The sequence below is a fragment of the Thamnophis elegans genome, chromosome 1 (genome assembly GCF_009769535.1).
Source record: "Thamnophis elegans isolate rThaEle1 chromosome 1, rThaEle1.pri, whole genome shotgun sequence".
Classification (NCBI taxonomy): Eukaryota; Metazoa; Chordata; class Lepidosauria; order Squamata; family Colubridae; genus Thamnophis; species Thamnophis elegans.
Window position 1 is genome coordinate 63,893,969 of NC_045541.1, and position 16,882 is coordinate 63,910,850.

The following is a 16,882-nucleotide window of genomic DNA, read 5'->3' on the forward strand; positions in this document are numbered from 1 at the left end:
GTGTGTGTATGTCCTGTTGCATCTCCACCTACCAAGGGCAAACAGTGGCATTAGGGGTTACATGTATGGTTGCCAATACATTTCTCTGCAATGTTAAAAACCAAGGAGTTTGGGAAGGTGTGTAAAGGTAAAGGTTCCCCTCGCACATATGTGCTAGTTGTTCCCAACTATAGGGGGTGGTGCTCATCTCCATTTCAAAGTCAAAGAGCCAGTGCTGTCCGAAGACGTCTCCGTGATCATGTGGCCGGCATGACTAAATGCTGAAGGTGCACAGAACGCTATTACCTTCCCAACAAAGGTGGTTCCTATTGTTTGTACTTGCATTTTTAAACTGCAAGTATTGAAAGTATGCTCTCAAACTGCTAGGTTGGCAGAAGCTGGGACAAGTAACGGGAGCTCACTCAGTTACGCGGCACTAGGGATTCGAGCTGCCAAACTGCTGATCTTTCTGATCGACAAGCTCAGCATCTTAGCCACTGAGCCACCACGTCTCTTTCTGGGAAGATGTGTAGTCCTGTCCTATTATGCAGTAAAGCTTATGGCTGTTTAAAAACACCTAATTTCAGTTTGGTTTTTTTAATTCATTTATTGCTTTGTTTCCCTTGCAATATCATTGTATTGCCTCTGAACTTTTACTTAGGATACTCCCAAATTGTTAAGAAATATTATTTTCCTGATCATCATGTACAAATGTTGTAGTTGAAAACTGACAGATCTTTCCCATGTCTGGTTACTTTCTTGGAAAAGAATGACATCTTTCTTCTTATTATTTTTTTCATTTTCTTTTAATAGGAACTTAATGTCTTGCATGTCCATGTTTTGTAGTCAATTGCCCATAATTTAGAAGGCTTTTGACCCTCACCATAAAACTCATGTTAAGAAAATTTAGAAGTGAAATTAATGTTCCCAAAATGCTTTTCATGTTAACATGTTTCAGGCCAAAGCATGAATAGTGCCACACCTTTGGTGCAGTGACCCAAACGTCAAAATCGACATAAATTGAGAACACAGCCATCTCTAACATTAAATACAGTATTTTTTTTCCTAGGTAAATATCCCCACCTGCTGGTCAATGTGCCAGAAGACACCTATGAAGACATCAAGTTGATAAAGTTTGTGGATGTGCTTTCTTTTGGCTCTGTTGCTGTGGACACCACAGTGGAGAAAGAAATGGAGATACTGAATGTATCTGTGGTATGGAAAGGTGTTTCTTGAATGTGAAGAAGAGATTGTTCTATCCAATGCAGCCTGTTCTTCTCACAGGGATAATGTTTTCTTTCGTTCTACTTTTGAAGCAGATGATTTTATCCGTACAGGCCACACTGGTTTTTGGGTGGGGTGGGGAGGGAGGGAAGAGGGTGTCTTCAAGCACCAAATGAGGCAGGGCAGTGATGCTGTGGCAACATTTGTGAGGAACAGCATCACACGTTTGACTTCTTTGGGATCAGTTTTTAAAAAAAATAAAATAAAAAAATCAGTGTAATAAATTAAGTGGAAGCTTAACAGATCCATTATACTTAGGAGAGGAATTTTAGGAGAGGAAAAACCCAAATATGGTGCTGAATGTTGGTAATATAATTTGGAAGGGGTTCTGGATGCTTCAGAGAATGGGCCTGAAGTCATCCATCTCTGTTTTAAAGGGAGACGTGGATGAAAGTCTTTCTTCAACTATCTATTTCTTAGGGTCATCTCTGTTGCTATGTAGACAATTCACGTAAACATAATGGACCATTTTTACAATTGTATTGAGTGTAAGAAACTGGCCAAGCATTGCTTTAGTTAACTGATCTGCTCAGAAATGCCATAGGAAGAAGCTAATAGTGTGTGTGGCCAAATTTCAGAACGCATCTTTGTTTCACTTACAAGCCTGCAATTTTGCTAAAGGACCTCTCTAATTCCTTTTCAGTGATCCTTGATTGTAAGAATGAGTTAATAGATTTGAAAGACTGGCTTGGCCTATTAAGCATCTCGATCCTCAGAGAGTAAACAATGAAAATGACATGGAAAGAAGCAGTATGTCAGTGATTCTTAATGTCTAAACCACATCAGATGCCAACCTTCTTTCATTCACTTTTCCAGCTAGGGTTTTTTTTTTTTTTTTTGCGTAGAAAGACTACTCTTTTGCTTTTTAAAAGATAAGGTAGTGAGAAAATCTGTCTCAGGCTTTCTAGGCCTATGCTGCCCAATGTAGATCAAACCTCTTAGCTCGGTGAGGGAGAGCTAACTGTCTGTCTCTTGACAGGTCGATGCTCCATTCAGAATTGAAAGAACAAAGGAGCCAATGCTTCGTGATCGTGTCTTTTCCTGCGACATTACCCAAGCCATTGTTAAAACTGGTGGCACATCAGTCATCCCTGTTAGGTTTAGCCCACACACTGTGGGTGTGAAAAGTGTGGATTACTTCACTATTGTGCCTTTGGGAAGTAACACACATTCTGTGTTGAAGGTGACAGGATCATGCAAAGGTACGTGCAGGGGAAGCTATTTGTTTCGTTGTGCTGTAGTGAAGCATATCAGTAGGGACTGGAGAGAAATTTAATTCACATTTAAATGTAACAAATGCGCCCTTTTCAGACGAGCATGCAAACCACAGTATATTTTGCAGTCCTCAATTTCCCCATATTTTGCAAAGCAGTTCTCCCATCAAAAAATCCTGAAATAAGGCATGAAAATGTGTGTGGTTTCATTACCTCAAACTGCTTATGAGAAAGTCTTATCAAACATTGAGGACTGTTGTAAATTCTTTCCTTCAGAGCTGTCATAACTTGAATGATACTTTTATTATAAAAACAACTTTGTATGTCATTACCCAAAGAAAAACCACTTTTATTCATTTTGGTGCAATTCACCTACGTGTGGGAAGCACTGCCTCATGCTTTGTATGTTAGGAAATATGGACACCAAAATACAGGCAGACACAGAAATGCAATTGAATGTCCTTAATAGTTTCTTTAAAAAAAGGAGGAACTGAGCAAAAACAAATTTCACCAATCCCTATGTTTCAGTCCTAATTTTAGTAAATATACAGAAACTTGCCTGATGTTGGATTCTAATCATATTATGTAGAACATTTTTCTAAAGTTGTTTGGGAATTTATTTGTAGCCAACAGAAACTGATTTGTGTAGATAGATTCCTATGTTATTTTCAAGCCTAAAAATTTGCTGCCCTATGTACTATTTTCTGTTATCTCAATATGAATATATAACTATTCATTATCTGTTAGAAATATTTGAAATGATCCTTTTGTATAGAAAACAGAATTCTGCTCACCAAAGATGAAAAAGTCGATCCTGGGCATTTCTCATAGGTTTGAGAATGGATGTGTGCATGTTTGGAAGTCTTGAAAAAAAGGGTGACCAGAGTAATTATTTTATAGATAACGTGCAGGACATCCATACTTCAAAGTAAAACTAATTATTGGGAGCTTTTATTGTACAACACCCCCCCCCCCATTCCTTGGCGGTAATTGTCATAGCAGAATGAAAATTGGGCTTGTTTGTCATTCTAGGCCCTGCGGTAACTTTTCATCATCCCTTTGTTTACTTCGACTACATTAACCTTGGTGAATACTTAAATCAGTCATTAGACATAATTAACAACTCCGATGTTCCAGCTTATTATCAATTCGACATTGATTGCACACAGAGTGTGTTTTCTATTGACCATCCTTATGGGGTCTTGAATGGAATGTCAACAATCACCCTGAAGGTGACTTTCCAACCTACTCACCCAATTGTATGTCACCGGCGTGTGGTTTGCCTTGTGCATCATCAGGTAAGAGAGTTAGGACACATCTTGCCCTGAAACTGGTCTCTGAATTATGTACTCCCAGTCAACTACAGGATGGTTGAGTACCATTTCATTGAGCAGATAGAATAATTCTGTCCAGGCAACTCTGGTTATACTGTATGACATGTTTCTACAGCCTCAGGCCAGTAGCTCCTGTTTCATTTCTTTGTATAATATTTCTAAGTTAAATCAAAGAACTGGCTCTGATTGAATGTTGAGTATGGACCTAATTTTCAGGCTATAATATGTTTAATATTTTTGTCTTGTTATGAAAAATTTTGAAGTATAGAGCACAGCACTGAGGAGTTCTATGTTTATCGCAACAAGGATTGGGTGCTTGCTTTACAAGAATGAGGGATTCCAAACAATGGAAAAGCAATGATTTGTATAGAATAGGGCTGCATCAAGGTTGTGTTTGACTCAGGGTTGTGTTTGACTTGGGGGGGGGGGGGACATGGCCATGGTCAGGGTGGGTGTGGCCAGCTATTACTCATGTCGGGGGCTCCTGGGGTGGCCCGAGCGCTCTGCTAGAGAAAACAGGCTCCCAAGCTCCATTTTCGGCTGCAATGGCCTCCTGCAACCCTTTGCAGGGACACCATGGGCCAGTCCTTCACTGCTTCCAGAGCAGCCAGGTGGGCCAGATCTAAGCACGGGCAGGATCCAACCCCCGGACCTTGAGTTTGACACCCCTGGTATAGAGGTTGAGGACTATAAAGCAGGAAATTATGGAAATCTTATTTGTTGGCAATTTGGAGGGATGTTAGGCATGTCCTTGTCCCGGTCCCTGGCAGCAGAACTGGAGAAGTCCACTGTTGAGGAGATGGAATCATCAGGCTAATTGAGGATGGAAGGTTGGGATTTCTCACCTTGTTACTATGTTGGAACTCCCTTATTGAGTCTTCCTCGGGCTGTAATGTGAGTTGGTTAGGGAGGCATCTCTTCTTTGATTTATCTGAGCTTTATCTGGGGCAAATTTGGGTCTGATAGGATTAGGCAAAGAGAAGAGTTTGACCCTGGTCATGTCTAAGACACAGGTAGAAAAAAGGTGCAACCTCAATTTTGTTTGTTAGGTTTATTTTCTCCACAATACTATGCAGTTGCTTTGAATTTTGTAAGCAGAGAATTTCATACATTGTCCTGTGCCCAAATGAATGGATGACAAAATTCAGAAAGAAGAGTAGAATGAAATGCCTTTGCAGATGAAATAGTCTGTTTTCTTTCTTGTGTTCTTGATGCTGGTCAGGATCCATTGTTCCTAGATTTGGTTGGGACCTGCCACACAGAAACCTCAAGCCCAAACCCTCTGAAACTGAAGGATCTGAGCAGGTACAGGACACATCTGGCCAGAGGTTTGACCTTTTTCCCACCAGACATCCTGGGCACCATGCTAAAGGAAGGCAAGCTGCTGGTAGATGAGAATGGAGCTCTTACACTCCCACCAGAGGTAAACGATGTTTTATGAGAAGCAGACTTATTCAGCCTGGTTTCTCTTGAAAGGGAAGCCTAACATATTAATTGGTTACCAATGCGTCTGTATTGTATCATCATAATTCTCAGAATGTGCTATGAATATGGATATCCTCTGAAAAATCAATCTGTTAAATTTGAAAGGCTTTTATCCCGTTGTTGAATAACCTTCCTTAGCCTTCCTTATGGACATGGATACACATAATTATCCCCTTACTTCAATAAGATAGAATGAGCAGTTTCTTTTTTGGCTAAATACAGATGTTTTGTTTTTAAGATACTGCAGGACAAATCCCCCGAGGAGTACCCTGTCATTGAACCCCTGGCTGAATATTTCCATGATGGGGTATTCAGTGACCTCACGATATATCCTCCCCATGTCAGCCTCAGCATCAAGGAGTTTGATTTTGGCTGCTGCGCAAGTCTTCGAGAGATAGAGCCACTTCCTTTCGCTGTGACCAACCACACAAAGGGGAAAGTCACTGTTATATGGACAAGAAAGCCAGACAGCCCTTTTCAGGTGAAGCCAGAGAGTTGTGACATCCCATCTCTGAAGAGTATGGCTTTCCGCATCACTTTCCAACCTCCTCAGGTCAATACTTTATATGCAGCAGAACTGGAAGGCTTTGCTTTCTATAAGGTGGGTTGAAATTGAGGTTCAAAATGCTGACCTTTAGCACACACAGTTTCTCATCCCATTAGAGTGGATCATTTCCCATGTCGCTTTGGTATGGTTGGCTATCTGATGTGAAATATGCTGTTAATATGTAGATTCTCGTCCTGGCAAAAGTCATCTGCCATCTCCTCACAAAGGGAGGGTAATTAGGTACTGGTTTAAAAATGTAGAAAGCAGGATATTTGTTGAAGGGCATGTTCTGTTCTCTTCCTACCTTGGAATTCTGACTTGGAACCTGTTCTGACCTAGGCTTCCCAAGAGCATGAAGCAACTCCTTGTCCCGACAAAAACCCCTTTTATTAATTTACTATGAATTCTGCTCATTCATATCCAGCAAAGTCTTTCAAGGGAGGATTTACAGTCACAGACCTTATCTGGCCTGGAGAGCTGCCAGAGTCACCAATCAATTAAGCGAACTAATTGTCTCCTGCAAATGCCTCTCCCCTTTCACTTCTCTTTTATTTCTTCTGGGAGGACCATTCATTGTCCACCTCTGGCCTTACTCCCAAGTCAACCCTTGTTCCTTAGTTGTTCCCTTCGTCTGGCAACTCTGTGCATGCGCAGAACAGGCTCCAGCTGTTCTTCTGCCGCACTGATGTCTGACCCTGAAGGCAGCTGATACCTGGCATATGGCTTAGACCCCCTCTCTGCCTCCGACACAGAGACCCCATCAGAGCCTTCTCCAGACTCCAGGACTGGCCCATGTTCCTCTCCAACCTCCTTACTGTCCGAATCTGGTGCTAGCTCCGCTGGCTGCTGGTGGGCCACAACAGAACCTATTTGTTTAACATCACTCTAAAGCACAAATTAAGAGGCTTCCCTTGCTCTGTTTCTTTTCACCGGTAGGTACTGAGACACTACAACAATGTTGAAGAGCCCGTCACTATGTGTCCATCCTGGAACTTGACCATCCGTTTGCGTGGACATACTTTTCAACCTGGGCGACAGCACTTCGTCCCACGGTTCACTTTGGACTGTCACAAGGTGAAGAATGTTTGTCATCCCCGGTAAATGTCTGTGGAATATAAGCAGTTTCCCCAAGGATAATCATTTATTGGCATAATATTTTATAACCATTAATGTCTTAAGACAGGGGTCAGCAAACTTAAACATTCAAAGAGCCATTTGGACCCGTTTCCCACAGAAAAGAAAACATCGGAAGCCACAAAGGTCCTAACCGGAAGCCCCCTGTTCAATTCTGCAGCTGACCGGAAGTTCAGTTCCCCCACCATAGAGTCTCCAATGCTCCTAGCGCAGCATGCTTTTTCCTCTACCTGTCATAACCGAAAGCCCTTTCAATTGTGGAGACAACTGGAAAATCCTCCCCTTGCCATAGAGTCTTCTCCTGGCACGCTGTGCTTCTCTCCCCCCCCCCCACCGGAAGCTCCTTTCAAAATTGTGCTGCCGACTGGTGATGGAACCGCAGCAGAGAGAGGAAAGAGCCACATGTAGCTCCAGAACTGCAGATTGCTGACCCCTGTCTTTAGAGGTCCGGTCCTGCTGTTTCCATTTAGAAATGCTGTGTTTCTCTAAAATATGTTGTGAGAATCCAAAAGTAACACATTAATTTGATTCACTGGATCAAACTGATTTCCATGGTGTTAAGAAATGCCACATTATTGTTCAACTTGAAAACCAACCCACAAGCTCGGAGATTGAACCTTCACCTTCATATTTTAAAAGTCCTTTAAAACTGAAATAAAGTATTGAATACTTGCTTGTTGAACTTGAAATATGTCTGAAAAATGAAACTTGAAGAAGATGCAGAGATGGAGTGGATGGCTTGATACTGTATATTTATACGTCAGAAAGATGAATGCATGCCACAACATGGCAACCTAGCATGCAGTGTTCTAAAAGCGAATCTGATTGGAGCCTTACGTTAGCTTCTGAATCATTGACCTTTCCCATAATTAATCAATCAATCATTCATTTCTGTGCGGGTGATGGTTTGCAATCACTGAACAGCTGGGCATGTTTGAGACCTATATTTTGGTGGTTTGCTGGTTGATACATGGGAGTCAGCTTGCAAATTGCATATGGTCAATTTTCCACATTCCTTTTTAATAAAAGTTCCTTTAAAATACAAAAGTTATAGAGGAAAATCAGAGAGGGACTGTTTCACCAATCCAAATCTCTTCCTGTCTCCTAGGTCTTTCCTCCAGTATGTCGGAATGTCACCACATACCGCAGCATGCTACTCCGCAATGTGGGCACGACAGCTATAAGTTTTAACATTGGCCGAGAAAAGTGCCCTTCTATCTTGGTGAAGCCCACCTGTGGATCTATTATTCCAGGAGCCCATCAGATCTTTTTCCTTTCAACTTGCCCCACAGAAACAACTATACAACAGCATACCTTGCTTTTGAATCTCAATTTCTGCTCTTCTTTCACACAGGTAAGCAAGGAAATGCCAATTTTTCTTTCTATTTTTTGCCCAATTTTACTATGCAATCATGCCCCTTTCCTCTTCTTGGCACCCTGTCTCTAGTAGTTTTATTTTCTTTTAATTTAATTTTGGTAAATCCTTTAAAGCTGAAGAAACTCTTGCTGTTCCATACCAACGTAGGAACTAATAGATAGCTTAACAAGGATCAGTAATTCAGATAACTCCTTCATTTATGGCAATGTGTTATTTTATAATCCCTTTCCCTGCTTCCTTATCTAAAGAAGTGGGGAAGAGAGGTGAGGCTTAGGAATGTCTGCAAATATAACTTCCTATTTTTACCAGTTCATTAGAAAAAGGAAGGAAATAGGCTTATCCTCCCTGATGACATCCAGATCATAGAGCCTAATACTTTTTGGGGAGGATGGTTGCTGTTTACCATCCTTTGATAGTTGTAACTTCTAGATTTCTTGCTTTTAGCTCAGCCTATATTTATCTATCTATCTATCATATTTATATGCTACCAATCTCCCAGAAATGTTTTGTACAAAAACCCATAAAAATGTAATCACAAAAAGCATGCTACAATTAAAACATCAATATTATTATGAAAAAAGGGCTAGAGAGAACATTAGATGTTATATCCAGTGTAGCCACCCATTAAGAGCCGAGGTGGCGCAGTGGTTAAATGCAGCACTGCAGGCTACTTCAGCTGACTGCAGTTCTGCAGTTCGGCTGTTCAAATCTCACCGGCTCAGGGTTGACTCAGCCTTCCATCCTTCCGAGGTGGGTAAAATGAGGACCCGGATTGTTGTTGGGGCAATATGCTGACTCTGTAAACCGCTTAGAGAGGGCTGAAAGCCCTATGAAGCGGTATATAAGTCTAACTGCTATTGCTATTAAATCCCCATATCCACGAGATCTTTAAGGCTGTTGACATAATTAAGTTTTGAAGGACTTCCAAAAGGACATCCAGGATGACCCCTGTCTCCGGGGGTGGTGGGGAGAGGATAGAAAAAGGAGGATGATCCACAGGATGAGCACTGTTGCAGAACAGGACCATCTACTAGATTAACAGAGGGGATCTGTAGCTTGCCTCTTCTGCCAGATCTGATGGGACAGGCAGAAGCAATTGGGAAAAGGTAGTCCCCCAAATTACCTAGCTCCATGCCATGAAGAGGCTTAAAAACAAAGCCAGCATCTTGAATTGGATCCAGAAGCAAATTGGCAATGAATGCAGGTTGTGGATCAGATATGTAACATGTGTCATTCTAGGGTCACATATACCATAGCTGCCCTCACTGTTGCATTTTATACTAGCTGAAGCTTCCAGATTCCCTTCAATTCTCTTCAAGGCCTTTTTTTAAAAATCTGCTGTGGATTTTCCTACTTTTCCACACATACATATTGCTTAGTTGCTTTGATGGCCACTAGCTACTCCAGAATCTTACTTTGGGAGTGGAAATGGCACAAGGCATTGTCCATGTCAGGGGCAGCTCCATGTAGAGCGCACTACAGTAATGCATTCTGGAGGTGACTAGGACATGAGTGATGGTGAATAGGACCTCCTGATCCAGGAATGGGTGTAACTGACACACAACATGAAACTGAGCAATGGCCCTCCTAACCAAAGTGGCCACCTGCTCTTCAAGTAGGAGTTGCAAGCCCAGGAGCGCCCCCAAGTTGTACACTGAGTCTGTCTGAATAGCACAACCCCATTCAGTACCAAATATGACATAGTCCCAGAACTAGAAAGCCTTAGAATTCAGAGCCACTCAGTCTTACTAGGTTTCTGTTGAACCCTGTTATTCCCCATACAGATCCCACAGACTTCAGACAGCAGGACATCATCAGCATTGCTTAACTCATCAGTGGCAACTATGTATAATTGGGATCATTTTCTCTCCCACCCCCAATCTTCCACATGCCTTCATTGGCTTCTGTCAATGTCTAGCTTTTTGTCATTTATCAGTCCTAACCCATTGCAGTTATGTATGTTTAATGGCATTTCTAGAACTTCAAAGTATTAGAATTGATTCAATGACATTATTTATTATTATTTATTTATTTTATTTGTTAAATTTCTAGGCCGCCCAATCCCGGAGGACTCCAGGCGGCTTACAAAGAAAGAAAGAAAAAAAGCAAAATAAAAGAATAATTTAAAAATTCCCAACACGCATACATTTCTAATCGGGACTGGACCTTTACAATAAAGTCAACAGCCCCAGGCTTGCCGAAACAGTCAGGTTTTAACAGCTTTTCTTTTTTTTTTTCCATTTACATAATATTTTTTTTAAATTTCCATTTCATTCTATACAATCACATGTTTACTGTGCATAACCGGGGCATATAACATTGAGTAATAAACACAGCCCTCACTTATATAGAAAATGCCCCCTAAAATACAAACCCAATATACCACCTTGACCCACCATACACCCTCTTTCAACCCCCTCCAACTTTCATTCTTCCTTCTCACATACCCCTCTACACCTACTTCCCCTCCCCCTCTATCTAACCCTAACCCTATCACTCCCTCTCTTCATCCATTCCCTCCCTTCCTTCTCCTCTTCCTCTCTCTCCCCCTCTTCACCCTCCTTCTTCTTTCACTCAGCTCCTCCCTTCGGTATACTTCTATTACCTTCCAATATATTCGGTTTGTTCTGTTTTAACACTAACATTAAAAAGCCACAGTATACAAGTGCAATCATGTACTTTAGAATTTAACACATATTATATTTCCCCCCCTCCCCCTAGATCCCCACCTCCCTTCCCTCCCCCCAACTTCCCAGAGCCCATACATGGTATAACTTTTTGACAATCACAGTCTAAAATATCTCTACATTGAACTCAGCTTCTTACTGTTACCCAAATTTTAAACAATTTAAGTTATTACTGATACTAAGCATAAGCTATCTGAAGTTTCTTAATCCCATATTTACTTTGTGTATAATCAATCCATTTTTTCCAGTCTCGTTTATATCTCTCGTTTGAATGTTCTTTGAGATATGCTGAAATTTTTGCCATTTCGGCTAAGTTTATAACTTTCAAAGTCCATTCTTGAATTGTAGGCAAGTCTTTCTTCTTCCAATATTGCGCCACCAAGAGTCTTGCTGCCGTTATTAAATACAGAACCAAGTTAATCTCCACCGCTGTAAAATCAGTACATATACCTAATAAAAACAACTGAAGGGTGAATTTTATCCTTCTTTTGGTTTTAACAGCTTTTCTGAAGGCCATGAGAGTGGGTAAGGTCCGGACCTCTGGGGGTAACTGGTTCCACAGGGTCGGAGTAGCCACAGATAAGGCTCTCCTCCGGGGGCCCGCCAGCCGACATTGTTCGGCTGACGGCATCCGAAGGAGGCCCACCCTGTGGGATCTTATCGGCCGTTGGGAGGTGTGTGGCAGTAGGCGGTCTCGCAGATATGCTGGTCCTGAGCCATGTAGGGCTTTAAAGGTGATAATCAACACCTTGAATTGCATCCGGAGACCAATTGGCAGCAAGTGCAACTCGTGGAGGACAGGTGCAATATGGGTGTATCTCGGTACACCCCAAATCGCTCGCGCGGCTGCATTCTGGACTAGCTGTAGTCTCCAAACGCTTTTCAAGGGTAGCCCCATGTAGAGCGCATTGCAATAATCCAGCCTTGAGGTGACAAGGGCGTGAGTGACCGTTTGAAGTGCCCCCCGGTCCAAGTAGGACCGCAATTGGTGTACCAGGCGAACCTGCGCAAAGGCCCCCCTGGTCACAGCTGACAGATGGTGTTCCAGTGTCAGCTGTGAATCCAGGAGGACCCCCAGATTGCGAGCCCTCTCTGAGGGGTGTAAATCTTCACCCCCCAGGATCAAGGACGGACTGTCTGAACTGTCCTTCGGGGGTAACATCCATAGTCACTCGGTCTTATCGGGATTGAGCACCAATTTGTTCATCCCCATCCAGATCCTGACAGCTTCCAGGCATCGGCACATCACGTCCGCCGCTACACTGAGCTGGAACGGGGCAGATAGATACAATTGCGTATCATCTGCATATTGATGGTACTTTATCCCGTGCCATCGTATGATCTCACCCAGCGGTTTCATGCAGATGTTAAATAGGAGGGGGGACAGGACCAAACCCTGCGGCACCCCACACTTGAGGGGCCTAGGGGTCGACCTCTGTCCCCTGACCAACACCGACTGCAACCTACCGGAGAGGTAAGAGGAGAACCACCGTAAAACGGTGCCTCCCACTCCCACCTCCTCCAGACGTCGCAGAAGGATACCATGGTTGATGGTATCGAAAGCTGCTGAGAGGTCAAGAGGCACCAGGATAGAGGAATGCCCTCTATCCCTGGCCCGCCAGAGATCATTGATCAGTGCAACCAAAGCGGTTTCTGTGCTGTACCCAGACCTGAAACCAGACTGAAAGGAATCCAGATAATCCGCTTCATTCAAGGTCTGTCGGAGAAGAAGAAGAAGCATTGGTAATCACCTGGAGCCAGCCGCATGTCACCTCCCTGCTGGTCGAAACCAGCCAGGAGGGACACGAGTCCAGTAAACAGGTGGAGGCGCTCATCGCACCCATGGCCTTGTCCACTTCCTCAGGGATGACAAATTCGAACTCATCCCAGGAAATCCGACTTAGACTTACCCTCGGCATCTTGGCTGGTATTGCCCAAGCGGAGTCAAGGTCTTTCCGAAGCTGAGTGATTTTATCCAACAGAAACTGAACAAATTCTCAGCTCTTCCCTGCAGAGGTTCCCCCACCCCCTCACCTTTCAGGAGGGAGCGGGTCACCCTGAACAGGGCGGCTGGGCGGGATTCCGCGGACGCAATAAGAGCTGAAAAATGCCTGCATTTTGCTGCCCATATCGCCACTAGATAAGTCCTAATGAAGGCTCTTAGTAGTGTTCGATCAGATTCAGAGTTACTAGTCCTCCAACAATGCTCTAGGCATCTCTTTTGGCGCTTCATCTCCCGGAGTTCCTCGGTGAACCAAGGTGCCCTCCTGGATCCACTGCCGCGGAGAGGCCTCAGAGGCACAATCTGATCCAGTGCCTCAGTCGCCGCAACGTTCCAGGCAGCGACTAAGGATTCGGTCGGATTGTGGGCAAGGGAGTCAGGTATCTCTCCAAGCTCCCTCTGAAATCTCGTCGGGTCCATCAGGTGCCTGGGGTGGAACCACTTAATCGGTTCCACCTCCCTGCAGTGGGGGAGTAGTGTCCTGAAGTCAAGCCTCAGCAAGGAGTGATCTGTCCATGACAAGGGCGAGGTCTCTATTCCCCTTAATTCCAGATCATGTCTCTACTGCCCCGAGAGAAATACGAGGTCGAGTGTGTGTCCTGCTCTATGAGTTGGGCCCTGAACTACTTGGGTCAAGTCCATGGTTGTCATGGAGGCCATGAACTCCTGTGCCTCTTCAGAGTGTTCGCCGAGGGACGGTAGATTAAAGTCCCCCAGCACCATTAGCCTGGGGAATTCTACCGCCAACCCGGCTACTGCCTCTAGCAGCACAGGCAGGGCTGTCGTGATGCAGCTGGGAGGTAGGTACGTCAAGAACAAGCCCACTTGAACCCCTAGGTCCAACTTCAAGAGAAGAGACTCACACCCCACAATCTCCCGGGCAGGGCTCCTGCGGGGAACTAATGACTCCCGGACAACCACTGCTACTCCCCCACCCCTTTACTGGTGTCGTGGTTGGTGGAGCACCTGGAACCCATCTGGGCACATTTCTGAGAGGGGGACTCCTCCCTCTTGGCCCAGCCAAGTTTCAGTTATAAATGCCAGGTCTGCCCCCTCGTCTAATATTAAGTCCCGGACGAGGGGAGCCTTATTCACAACAGACCTGGCATTTAGCAGCAGCAACCTGAGACCAGGGCCCTGATCTCCTCTGCCACCAGGTTCTTGAGGTGAGCCTGAAGGGCCAGAACAAGGAATCGCTGTAATGTAGCGAGTCCTTCTTCCCCGGTAATGGCTAGCCCTACAGCTCCCGTCATATCTGCCCCTCCCAGTCGTAACCGAGATGCTCCGACCCTCTCCCCCCCATAGCCCCCCCCTCTCTCATGGCCCCCATTCTTCCCGGCAGGCCACACACACCATTCACTCTGGGGCGAGGGGTGGATCCGGGCCCCCATCCACTTCTGCTTCTGCACTCAGTGGAGGGGGCTCCAGGTCGCACCCCCAGACCTATCATGTTCACTCAACAAACATTCTGCACTGACACACCCCACAGTAGTTGTTAAAAAATACAATACAATAAAAAATAGTTAAATTAATTAAATTAAAAGTGGGTGCATTCACCCTCACAATCGTACAATCATACCCTCAGCACACAAGTTAAAACGCCGTTCTTTTTTTTTTTTTGGTGGTCAGCGCAGTCTGAGGCGGCTGGGGCCGGAATAATTTTTTGGGGGGGAGGGGGGAAGGGGGGATTTCTCGTTCTTTCCCCCGCGTAGTCTGAAAATGATGTAAAAGTTTAAGGGGGCTGAGGAAGTTGGTGCTAGTTGGGAAATGCAGGTTCCCCATTCTCTTCGTCCTTGTCCTCCCTCTCTGTGGGGCCATATGTCGCTGAGCAGTGTGCAGAGCAGCCGGCGCGGTAGCAGTTCCTCCTGGCCATTGCCTATGGATTTTCTTCTTGTATAGGTCCAGGTTTTTTTTTCTCATTCTTGCTCATGCCAGCTGGGACCCAACTGAACTTCCATGGATGGTTTTCAACCTTGGCTCATTATGTCTATTGATCTTTGCTTCATTAGGAGATTTTTCTTCAAAGCAATGCTGAGCCTCTGGCGCTAATCTTGGAAGGTGATGGCAACCTGTACTTCAAACCCACCTGTGTGGGTACCTGCTCTTCACGTACCTTCACCATCAAAAACTGTACCCGACTACCTATGCTTTTCAGATGGAAAATCCAGAAGTCTGACCAAAAGCTTCTGTCTGTCCAACCTGCTGAAGGGACACTACTACCCAGTGAAGCTTTAGTAAGTAGGAAAATTAACATAGTCATTTAGCAGTCTTCCTTGTACCAAATATAATAATATTATTAGATAACTGCTAACAGTGTATAGTATATAATAATATATCATAAAAACTATCAACAGTGCCTTGCTAAATAATACATTCACACAGTTGACGTATAAAAATAGCAAGAATACAAGCAGGGAGAGAGAAAAGGAAGCTTTCTTTAAGTTCCCCTATAGCTCTTAACAACGTATTGATCCATTCTGAAAGGGAGTGATCTTTGGGTCCTTTAGCCTCTTCTTCTGCGTATGATTTCAGGCTCAGACATGGACCTTCACTCCTGCTGAACAAATCAAATATCTCCTGCGGAGTTGTGTGATAGTTTGGAGAGACCAAGAATTGCTGGATGACAAGACTCCAAAGAGTGTTCGCTACGTTCTGCGAGTCATTGGGGAGGGATCGTTTGGCACCATAACGGTAAGTGACAACATCTGCTTGGCAAAAAATTAATATAGCCCCATTAAAGAAGGTGGCTGCCATTTGAAGCATACCCATGTGACACTCCGCCATTGAAGAGCTATGGAGTGTAATACGTGGGTACAGCTGCTACATAATGCCACGTAGTCTAATGAAGGATGTGTTAAGCCTGGAAGCCATCTTTTGAATTGGGCCTTCAGGCCTGCCACATTTATTACTATGGGAAGCTGGGAAGGGGGATTATATGGAGTGTGGGAAGTATAGACAAAATAACATTCCTTTCTCAGAGAGTCAAGGATATCTTGCCCTGCACCTGGAGTAGTGTGACTAGGAGGCCTCTCCAGTTGGGATGGTGCCTGATTGGACCATGTGACAGACATGTGGGTGCTGGGCAGGGACTTAAACTTTCATTTGGGGAGGGGGCAAACCTGGAAGCTTTCCGATTCGGGTTTTCCCAGATGTGCCAATATGATATGTCTAATAAAGTGGAACTTTGAGGAAACTCAAGCCTCGGAATCTTCTTTTGTTAGGGGTGTTTCTTGGAACCCTGACAGGATGCCTGTTGGATATATTATTGAATTGAATATATGTCTTAATAAAAACGTTGACATCCTTTAGTATGATTAATTACAAAAAGTATTTACATAGAGCAGGGGTGTCAAACTCAAGGACCACAGGCTGGATCCAGGCAGCTGGGTGTTTAAATCTGGCCCGTGGGGTCAGCCTGGAAATAGCAAAGCTGTTTCCTCCCCACCTTCCCCCCCTAGCTGGCCAGTGGAGGAGAAATACAATGCTAACCCGGCCCTCGAAGAAATCCAGTTTTGACACTCCTGACGTAGAGTATTTATAATAGATATTTTTTAATACCTTTCTCTGTTGTTTGGCTTGTAGGCAGAGGAGAAACAGATAGATGTTGGCAACATCCTGGTTGGTAGCACACAATCATCTAACCTTGTTCTATTTAACAATGGGTCCTGCTGCTTAAAATATGTCCTTAGTGTGGAACAAACAATCACTGGACCATGTGATCCTGAGGAAGTTGCCAATGATCCCTTAGGTATTTACTGTGATTGGAACATTAATCTATGGTTCTTTGTATCATTGGAAGCCTGCCCTTAGTAATTCCATTGTTTCCTTTCTTCTTCTC

The 16,882-nt window shown here is 44.1% G+C and overlaps 1 protein-coding gene across 1 annotated transcript in view; it reads left to right on the top strand.

Annotated features, from left to right (window-relative positions):
• Nucleotides 1-16,882, top strand: part of CFAP65 (cilia and flagella associated protein 65) — a 70,460-nt gene that overhangs the window by 19,125 nt on the left and 34,453 nt on the right. Inside the window, exons 7-16 of the mRNA XM_032234392.1 lie at nucleotides 1,049-1,194; nucleotides 2,243-2,465; nucleotides 3,510-3,775; nucleotides 5,034-5,234; nucleotides 5,535-5,897; nucleotides 6,780-6,917; nucleotides 8,086-8,331; nucleotides 15,054-15,278; nucleotides 15,577-15,735; nucleotides 16,627-16,792. Of these exons, the coding sequence (XP_032090283.1) occupies nucleotides 1,049-1,194; nucleotides 2,243-2,465; nucleotides 3,510-3,775; nucleotides 5,034-5,234; nucleotides 5,535-5,897; nucleotides 6,780-6,917; nucleotides 8,086-8,331; nucleotides 15,054-15,278; nucleotides 15,577-15,735; nucleotides 16,627-16,792 (2,133 nt within the window). The remainder of the gene's footprint in view (nucleotides 1-1,048; nucleotides 1,195-2,242; nucleotides 2,466-3,509; nucleotides 3,776-5,033; nucleotides 5,235-5,534; nucleotides 5,898-6,779; nucleotides 6,918-8,085; nucleotides 8,332-15,053; nucleotides 15,279-15,576; nucleotides 15,736-16,626; nucleotides 16,793-16,882) is intronic.